At 47.3% G+C, this 10,255-nt stretch overlaps 2 protein-coding genes across 4 annotated transcripts; one reads left to right on the plus strand and one right to left on the minus strand.

Annotated features, from left to right (window-relative positions):
• Window positions 1-2,761: 2,761 nt before the first annotated feature.
• LOC100193237 (uncharacterized) lies at window positions 2,762-7,317 on the plus strand. 3 transcript variants are annotated; one of them, XM_035962043.1, is made up of 4 exons: window positions 2,851-3,413; window positions 5,636-5,689; window positions 6,116-6,510; window positions 6,603-7,317. In XM_035962043.1, exons 3-4 carry the CDS (start codon window positions 6,121-6,123, stop codon window positions 7,155-7,157), a joined length of 945 nt encoding a protein of 314 aa, XP_035817936.1. In that variant the 5' UTR covers window positions 2,851-3,413; window positions 5,636-5,689; window positions 6,116-6,120; the 3' UTR covers window positions 7,158-7,317. The 3 variants fall into 3 exon arrangements, with proteins under 3 accessions (XP_020399064.1, NP_001131859.2, XP_035817936.1); XM_020543475.3 differs by lacking the exon at window positions 5,636-5,689 and having other exon boundaries at window positions 2,762-5,570; NM_001138387.2 differs by lacking the exon at window positions 5,636-5,689 and having other exon boundaries at window positions 2,843-3,413; window positions 6,603-7,308.
• A 1,095-nt stretch (window positions 7,318-8,412) lies between these two features.
• Window positions 8,413-9,861, minus strand: LOC103639956 (uncharacterized). The gene is made up of 3 exons (XM_020544592.1): window positions 9,577-9,861; window positions 9,167-9,496; window positions 8,413-8,962 (listed from the first exon to the last, which is right to left on the minus strand). The coding sequence occupies exons 1-3, from the start codon at window positions 9,828-9,830 to the stop codon at window positions 8,413-8,415; spliced, it is 1,134 nt and encodes a 377-aa protein (XP_020400181.1). The 5' UTR covers window positions 9,831-9,861.
• Between the last annotated feature and the right edge of the window lie 394 nt (window positions 9,862-10,255).

Consider the following 10,255-nt stretch of genomic DNA (forward strand, 5'->3'; position numbering starts at 1 on the left):
GGAACATTCCTAGGCCAGCAACCCCCGGTAACCCTCAGCATCCGAGCCGAAGACTCCTGGAGCTCGGGCGAAGACATCCTTCCCCCCGGGGCCGCGCACGTCCTCATCAACTCTCTAGCAAAACTATCAGAAACCCCAAGTCCTCCCATAGCAGTACCTAATTTTCTCTTTTTAGAGGATGGGGCGGCCGCCGGCGCAGGGTCGTCTCCAGCCTCCACCACCGGTTTCTTCCCACGGCGGTCCACGTCGTCTTGACCAGGATAGCCGTCATACGGCAATTGATTTAATTCAAAAACCCTGTTCAAACGGTCATTCGACCCGCGGATATCAAAGCTGCGCTGGCCCTCTGTCCTCGGCACGTAACGTCCAACGAGCCGCACCGCCCCATCCTCCGCCTCACGCACAAAGGCAGCCGGGTCGCGGTTTCGCAGATTCAGTGCGAAGGCAGGATTTCGCACCACCCTTCCACCGTGAAAAGGCATCTGGCGAGGGCATACTTCGCCCAACGCCCAGCCATGCGCCAAGGGCTATACCCCGTACGCGACAAACTCTTCAACCAAATCACGCCCACTGCTCAGGCTGGCAGCGCACCGAAGGGCCCCTTCGTCCACGTCCTCCTCTGCCACTTCAAAGGGCGGGTACGCTGAGTAATAATGAGAACACATCTCGGACACGGGGAGTCCCTCATGGCCTTCGACGGTACCCTCAGCAACGTAAAACCAAAATTCATTCCAGTTGCCCCACTTGTTGCGGGCGCAAGGAACCAACTCGACTACCTGCATCGTGGTCTTGCCGGTCTTCGGCGTGAATGTGCAGGACCCAAACTGAGCGACTTCGTCCCCAATCATCCTCTTCTGCCAGTGCAAACAATAATACTTCGCAAAAACTTCAACCGATGGCTGTCCGCCGTACGAAGTCGTCGCCCAGACATACTTCGACAGAGCCACCACGGCATTTGGTGTCAGCTGATGTATTTGAACGTTGAACCTGCGCAGGACTTCGCCAACAAACCGGTGCGCAGGCAAGCGGAGACCGGCGGCAAAGAACGCCTCGAAAACAACCAACTCACCCTCCGGCTCGGGGACTTCCTCCGTCCCCGGGGCACGAGCGACTCCGCCGCCGAAGTAACCCAACCGCTGCATATCTTGCACGCGGACCGACGACATCCGCGACACGCCAAAATCAACAGAATCGCCGGCGCGCAACTCCTCCGCCATCAAACTACTCAGCGTCTCCTCCGACGAGGCGGCGGCCGGCGGCCGGCGGCGAGGAATCGGCCGACGGCGTAGCGGCAGCGGAAGAAGAAGAGGACGGCATCGCTACGTACCGTCGGCGGCGGCGGGCGGTCTGCTTCACTCGAGCCAGATCTCCGGCGAACGAGAGCACAGCGGGCAGACGAGCAGCAAGGCGGCGGGCGGCTAGGGTTTTCACGGAGCGCGGAAAGTGAAGTTCAAAAAGCAACGACCCCCGCCCCATTTTATAGGCAGGGCGCGCCGCTTCGGGAAACCCGCAATCCAACAGTACGCCGTCAATCAACGGTCACATCAAAAACCCCCGCGGAACCACTTCGAGCGAGGGCAGCGTCTCCGCCATCTAGCGACGTCTTCGGTACCAGGTGACTTTGTCGAACTGGTCCCTCGGAGGGCAAATGTTGGGGCAAAGGCAAAGACGTCACCCTTCGCTCGAAGCCTTCGCGGCAGCTGCTGCTCTGACAGAGACAAAACAGGCAGGGACACACTTCGCTTGATCGGCACCAGACGAAGACCGGCGACGAAGTCATCCCACAGTGCGGCCTCGTCCAGCTCAGAGGCCCACGTGCGATCCGGCCCATTGTAACGGGCCCTGCGTGGCCGCCGCGTGTTACGGGCCTAATTTGTAAAGGCATCCCTGTAATTACAGTCTGTAACCCCGCTTTATGGGAATATTTGGGGATAACCTAGGTAGCTGAGGGCACATGCGTCCTTAACACAAGGCGCTGGGCGCCCAGGTACCTATAAATACCCCTGTACAGTGCCCGTGGGAGGCCAGATTAACAGAGCTATTGCCTTCTTGCACGTAACCCTGTTGTCATCACTGTTCACCCTTGTTGGCCTCCTTGCGACTGAGAGCAAGTTCCAACACTTGCTATAATCACACCAGGTCAAGAACAGGTACCATTGAAGGAGCATGAAGGATGCTACGATGAGTTTAGAGAGGTCTAGTGTAACACCTCAAATCTCCATTTTGGGATTTAAGACAATTCTCCAAAAGTATTGAATTAAAGAGATCCTGAATAAGAAATTTTTCATCTACTCTTGGAGTTGATTCCCCCAAAATGAATATGTTTCTAAATAAAAGTGTTTTCTAATAAAAGATACTTGTATAAAATCACCCTTTGTTAAACTAATAGTTTGTATATAATCTATAAAATAATTAGTTAAGCTACCTTTTAGAAAAAATTAAGAAAAATAAATTAATTATGTAATAGGAATTATTTCCTTAACACATATATTTTGGGTATATGAATTACATATTAGGAAGCATTTGTGCAATGAACAAAATAAAATGATAATTAAATAAACAAAATAATGATTTCGTTTTGCATCATGTTGGGTCTTTCTTGATTGTGCATTCTAAATGAATTGAAATTCAAAACCTCATTTGAATTTGAAAATTGAAAATTATAATAGAAAAAGAATAAGGAAACGAGAAAAACACAACCCAACCCAGTTTTCTTTTCTTTCCCCTCGGCCCAGCCGGCCTAATAACTCCTCTGCAGCTTAGCTCAGTCATGTGTGCGCCGACACCTGGGCCCCGCTATGCAGCTACACACTCACGCCTCCGTGAATGACTGGTGGGGTCGCCTCGTCAGCATCTACCTCACACCAAAACAAACTCATCCCTGAATCCCGCAAACACCATAGCAGATCTCCGTGTTGCTCGCGTCCATTGGATGCGCTCGGGTTGCTGGGGTTCGACCTCCCTATAAAGCAAGGCACCGTGATTTCCCCTAGCATCCCACCTAGCCGGGACCTGAGAACGAAGAGAGAGCGAGGAGGATCCGCCGCGAGCTCCTCTGCATCTCACCGGTAATCAGCCAATCATTGAGGCCAAGAAGGGGGGTTCGCTAGGGAGTGCACGGACACTGGATCAAGGAAGACAAACAGAAGATTCAATAATTTCTAGCCGAACTTGGGTTTCGTCACCGGTCCGTCCCGCGGCATGGCGAAATCGCCGCCGCGGCCATCTCATGTGCACACCGCTGCGCCACCCATGGAGAGCTACTAGGGATCTTTGCCATTGGTTCTGGGTCCTGCGGCTACCTTTCTGGGGTCGAATGGGACCTCGAGTGGTGGATGATTGCTCGCCGGAATCCTAGGGGTATCACCGGCCGCACCACGCCGTTGCCAGGCTTCCCCACGTCTACGCCACAGGTGAGTTTTCCGTCAAGCAATTTGCCTCAGTTCTTAGGACCTGTAGCATAGTTCGGATTGTCGTTTGGGGCTTGGGGCATCTAGACGCGTAAGTCCGGTGAGGTGCGCCACCGTAGAGGTCGGCGACGCCGCCTCAGGCCATCGGGGTCGAGGGGGATGGCTCCTGGTCGTCGACCCATAAATGGAGGGCTCGGATTAGAGCATCGCATACCCTTTCATTTAATTTAGTCGGAGCCATTGAGATCGGAATGAATGTATACGATTTGGTTAAGGCGTGAGCAACTACCAGACGTGGATCGCGGATCAGTCGGCTAGTAGTGTGCACTGGTTCAATAGATAGGCTTTTAATCTCGGTCGCAGATCATGATCCAACAACTGAGATAAATCCGTACCCCTTTACGTGGCAAACTTCATAAAAAAGCTCTTGGAAAATTCCTATATAATGGAGCGTGACGCAAAGCGGCATGACCAGGTGATCCACGTCACCTGAATTTCTATCGCCCGTCCGATTTGAAACACACGACCACATATCCTCCGTACGCAGCCACACTCCAGCCAAAACGATGGGAACTTTCCAGAAACAGATCGAAGTACTACAAGCCTGTTTGGTTTCCTACCTAAGGCGCCACAATCTGTCTAACCTTAGTCGCTCGAATTGAAGAACTAAGGTTAGGCAGAAAAGGTTAGGCATGCTGTGGCGTCTTAGGTAGCAAACCAAACAACCCCTACATCTTCCTCTTCATTTGTTGGCATCTCACTTCACGTGCACTTCCCCGCCTCCCCTACGCCATCTTCGCACCATGCCTCCTGCCTCTCGCGCCCGCACAACGAGCCTCGAGGTCTCTCCGTCGCCATCCCCGTCCTAGGCCCCACTTTCTCGGCGGCGTTGCGATTCCACCAGACGTTAGGGCGAGGTGGCGCGGTTCGTGTGACAACGGGGCTCACCGCTTGCGGCCTCGTGGGTGCTCGGCGATGCGCCAATGTGCCATGACGACCGGTCGGCTGGAGCACGGGGCCGTGGGACGCTGGGCGGCTGCCGTATGAGTGCTAGGGTGTCGGCTGGGTCTAGGAGCTGGCCGGTGGGCGGCTGCGGCTCAGCCATTGAGGTGAAGATATTGTCTTCCATATTAAATTCAAATCCGATTTCGCAAGCAACCATCCCTATACCTCATCATGTTAAACTTCGATTCCACATCAGATTCAATTATCCCTACGGCCTACATGGGGCTATATCCATTCAGAATGTCTGTCGCAACCGTCCCTACACCTCTTTATTATTTACTTTAGGGATGAGTTTGCTAGCCGCATAGACTTTCCATATTGAATATGCCTATTTTTCTTTTGCTTCTTATTAGTTCGGAGACTACAGTCCTGTTGATCCTCTTGCTAAAAAAAATAGCTCATCTTAGGCTATGCGTAATAAGGATTAATGGGTTATAACGACTAATTAACCGCTATTAGCTCTTAGAGCAGCTCCAACAGACAGGTTAAAAATCATTCGCTCGGCAAAAAAAACATAAATCCCGTGGAAACCGAATCCAACAGCTCTTCTTCAACCTCGCTTTCGCCATCTCGCTCGGCATCGCCCTCCGTCGCTAGCCAATATTGCCGAGCTGCTGTGTCTCGCCAAATCGCAATATCCCGCCCCCGCGCTCTCCCAGCGATTCCGTTCCCGCGCCCTCTCGCACGATCTCCCGCCCTCCCGCCCTCTCTGTACCGCCCCCGCGCTCTCCCAGACTGGCCAGCCATCCCGTTCTCGCGCCCTCCCGCCCTCCCTGTACCGCCGCCGCGCTTTCCCGCCCATGCGCACTGCAGCTGTCCGCGACCTGTAGCTCCCCCGCGCTTTGCCGCCCATGCGCGCTGCACCCATCCGCGATAGTGCAGGTCGCGCCGCCGCTATCTTCAATTGACCAGTCGATGCCATGTTCCGGCCACCGCGGCCTCGTGCAATGGAGACAACACAAACTGGGATGTGCACCGGATCTGTAGACAACGTCCATGTTTCCCAGTTTCTCCAACAAAGGCTGGAACAAGAGACAAGTCACCTAGAGGGAGAATTTGATGAATCCACTGTCGGATCGTTGCATCATCGGGTGGTTCCTGTAACAATTGAGGATCAGCTGGCAGAGGATGTGCCAAATGGTACTCAATTTGATGGTACGAGGCCTTCACTGCTATGTTGGTCCAACTAATCAATTTTATCTTGTGTGTTCATTTTGCAGAAACATATGTATTAGATGAAGTTGAGATACCTCCATTTGCGTTATGTTGACATGGTACTTAATCCAATTATGTATGCTGAAACTGACATTTTAAGAATTGTGATAGCTTCATATGGTAACTACAATGAATTAAATAACATTAGTACATGCTTGCAACTTATTTCAGAACTTGTTCTCTTGAGTCCCCTGCTGTAAACAATGGTATTATTGAGATTGTCATGAACTCGGATGAATGCTTGCGACATTAATTGTTCAGTCATGAGTACCAGTATTGCTTTATTTACAGTAAATTGATAATAAGTCACTTATGCCTTATGAGTGAAAGGAAGTAGCGTATAAACAGCAAAGCACTTCGTATCTTTACTTATGTTTAGTATATACAAAAATATAGGTCATTGTTCTTGTGTTCATTAGCCTTGAAGTGTATGGTATATAATGTTGTCCCTTTAGAAGCGTCACATATAATTATGTTTTGCACAGGTACCATGGATTCTGGGTATTACACAAATCTCCTAGTTAATGGTATTGAAGAATCTCAAGCAACTCGTGGTGATGTAAGAATACAGCATGGTCGTGCAACAGCCAAGAGTTCTCAGGGTAGAAGCAAAAATTTTAGAGATGAGGAGGACATTCTTCTTGTGTCAGCTTGGCTGAATGTGGGCATGGATCCTATTCAAGGAGTTGATCAAACACATGGCACACTATGGAGAAGGATACATGAATATTTCAATGCAAACAAGAAGTTTGACTCAAATCGTTCTGAAGTATCTTTAATGAATCGTTGGTCCGGTATACAACATGATGTGAATCTGTTTTGTGGATGTCTGTCTAGGGTTGAGGCTAGGAATCATAGTGGTTGGTCAATTGATGACAAGGTTTTTATTTCATTGTCAGCAAACTAATTTTGTGTTAGGTATGATTATTTGAGAAAACTCTATTTCATGTTTTTTTGGTTTGACATGTGCAGATCGCAAATGCATGTGTAATGTTCAAGGCCGAAGACCCCAAGGATAAGAAGTTTTCATACCTGCATTGCTGGAAAATCTTGAAGGACAAGCCCAAGTGGATGGATAGGCGGAAGGAAATTGGAAGTGCAAAAAAATCAGCCACTAAGAAACAGAAGACAACGACAAATTCTTCTCCAGCATCAATTGCAAATGCAATTGTCGTAGATGCCCCTCTTGGGGGTGCTGATCATGATGAACCATCATGCAGACCCGACGGTAAGAAGAAGGAGAAACAAAAGCTACGACAACGTACGTCCATGGAAGTTGTAGACTATCTAATTGCAAAGAAGAAAGATTCTGACCTTGAAAAGGACTTGAAGAAAGAGGAGAGGTGCAATAAAGCCTTTGCTCTACAAGAAGAAAGGATGAAATTGGACAAAGAAAAGTTTGCGTTCCAAAGACAGCTCGAAGAAGACAGAATAATTGGTTTGGACCTTAGCACCATGAACTATAAACAACGGCAGTATTATGAAGATCGTCAGAACGAGATTCTTGCAAGACGTTTCAATATCTAGAATTTTCTAGTTTTAGTTAAGTATGCTTTGTCAACAAACTTGTTTTAGTTCAACATTTCATCTAAGTACCATCTTGTTCAAGTTTCAGTTTGTAATGGTTTAAAGGTCATGAATCAACTTCCATAAGCATGTAATAAATTAATGGCTTCATAGTCCAAGATGATTTTTGCTGCTAGATTTTTCTATTCGCAGAATTTCCTTTCCCTTTTGCTTGACAGGGGACATCGCATGGTACTCAAAAAGGGACTGAATTTTTTCAAGTTTCGTGTAGTGGACTGAATAAAAGTTTGGCTAAATCTGCTCCATGTCCTAGAATGTTGCAAGAGCAGCATGAGTTAATTGATCAGAATGACAGTGGCCCAATTTCCATGTGTACTCTTATCTCAGTTTTCAAAAACTGGTTTATAAAAAAAAATTGGAGTGGCTGTTTGGAAGCCAGTTTCCTTTCCCTTTTGCTTGACAGGGGACATCGCATGGTACTCAAAAAGGGACTGAATTTTTTCAAGTTTCGTGTAGTGGACTGAATAAAAGTTTGGCTAAATCTGCTCCATGTCCTAGAATGTTGCAAGAGCAGCATGAGTTAATCGATCAGAATGACAGTGGCCCAATTTCCATGTGTACTCTTATCTCAGTTTTCAAAAACCGGTTTATAAAAAAAATTGGAGTGGCTGTTTGGAAGCGAGTTTCTAGAAACTGGTTTGTAACTTCTTAAAATTGAAAATGACAAGCTCATGTGTGACGATTCAGATCAGATGCAAATGCTTGTCTGAATTCTGAAAAAGGCTCTGCATTACTATTGAAAAGTCATTCTTAAGAACATTGCCAGTCATGAATATATTCCTATGAGTGTGGTGATCTATTTGTCTTGATTCTGAAAAAAAGGCTCTCCAAACAGGTGAACTCACTGCCATCACTATGATTATCCTGGTAAGAGCTGTAATCATCAATATCACTGTCATCATCTAGTCCACTGAAGTGGTAGTCGATGTGCTGCTTCTCAGCAGCAGCTGCTTTGACACAAGGCTCTCCACACAGGTGAACTCACTGCCATCACTATGATTATCCTGGTAAGATAGTTGTAGTCGGTACCAATTTTATATCACTCAGAATGGTTCATCTAGTCAAACAATGCTTTGACATAAAGTAGATAAAAATAAATAAAGAGCACATTAAACTCAACTGAAACTCCAAACAATGCTTCATCTAGTCAAACAATGCTTTGACATAAAGTAGATAAAAATAAATAAAGAGCACATTAATCAATTTTATATAACTCAGAATGGTTTTGCCACAAGTGCTCGATCAGGTCTGCCTTAAGCTGATAGTGGGTTTCCTTGTTCTTGATATTTTTGTATTTTTGAATGAATGCATCGAGTTCAGGTGAAGAATTGTGCGACACTGTCACCCTTTGTCCCATGTCGTCGTAGTTGCAAAGATATTGTCCCATATCGTCGAAGTTGTAAACTTGTTCTCCTCCATACTCATCACGTTCGTCTTCAACAATCATATTATGCAGTATGATGCAAGCCATCATAATATCATGGAGTGTGTCTTCATCCCACAAACGAGCCGGCCCACGAACTATAGCAAAGCGAGATTGTAGAACCCCAAATGCCCTTTCAACATCCTTTCGACAGGCTTCTTGTGCCTTTGCAAAATATTTTTTCTTATTACCTTGTGGCTCTGGAATGGTCTTAACAAAAGTTGCCCACGATGGATATATGCCATCTGCTAGATAATATCCCATTGAATAATCATGCCCATTGATGTTGTACTTAACTTGTGGACCTTCCCCCTCAGCAAGCCTTGCAAATATAGGAGACCTATGAAGCACATTAATATCATTGTGTGAACCAGGCATGCCAAAGAATGCATGCCATATCCATAGATCTTTAGATGCAACTGCTTCGAGTATAATTGTGGGCTCCTTTTTATGTCCCCTGTACATCCCGTGCCATGCGGTAGGACAATTTTTCCAGCTCCAATGCATACAATCTATGGATCCGAGCATACCTGGAAATCCTCTGCTTGCTCCAATTGCAAGCAACCTAGCTGTATCCTGTTCGTTAGGCAATCTCATGTACTCTGGTCCGAATACCTCAACAACAGCTACTACAAACTTTCGCAAAGCTTCCAGAGCGGTACTCTCACCAATACGAATGTATTCGTCCAAAGCGTCAGCCGGAACTCCATAAGCTAACATACGGAAAGCCGCAACAACCTTTTGAAGAGAAGATAGACCTAGCACACCAGCAGCATTCCTCTTCTGCACAAAATAGTTGTCATGTTCCTCAACAGCATTCATTATGCGAAGAAATACAGGTCGCCTCATCCGAAACCTATATCACGATGCAGTTAAAAATTAGCAATACTAAAATGATGTAAAAAGAAATAGGAAAAAATATAAATCATTGCGAACCTCCGTCTAAAAGTCTTTGAATTGAACGTAGGATTATCTGAGAAATAGTCTTTGTAAAGAAGAGCATGGTGTAACAGTCTGTCACGATGCACTACCGCGTGCCCCTCAACAGAACCAATTCGTCCCGGATGATTAACTAAACCATCAACGATCACGTGGGCGGCATCAAAAAACATATCATTCTCATCATCCGAAGATGACGGATCAATCAGGTCGTTCATTACAAACTGATTGAATTCATCATCTGACTCCATACCGTCGAAGTGGTCCCGTACAAGACGTCGAAGTCGCGGCAGCAGCTTTCAGCTTCTAGACATCCGATTATCGACAGCACCGTACACCACCTGGCTGTCGCAGTAGTGTGACAATCTTCAGGTTGCGGGCGTTGACTCCTACCCACTATTCACCGTTGATGTTGAGTTCAGTTGGCAGGCGTCGAGCGCTCTCCAATGTTCACCGCAGGTGTCTATTTAAGGTTGTAGGTTGCCGCATCTAAATCTGAAGGTTTCCGGCGTCCGATTCTTCAGGTTGGAGAAGTCAAATACTTCATCGCACACTAAGTCCTGGCCCGTGGATTGGCACACCAGAACGTCATGCAGATCAGATTGCACATGCAGAACTATTCAAATCGGATCCAAAAGCCGAGCGTTGAGAGCGGTCTGCAGGTTGGCGACGTCCG

Source organism: Zea mays, chromosome 9, assembly GCF_902167145.1.
Source record: "Zea mays cultivar B73 chromosome 9, Zm-B73-REFERENCE-NAM-5.0, whole genome shotgun sequence".
NCBI lineage: Eukaryota > Viridiplantae > Streptophyta > Magnoliopsida > Poales > Poaceae > Zea > Zea mays.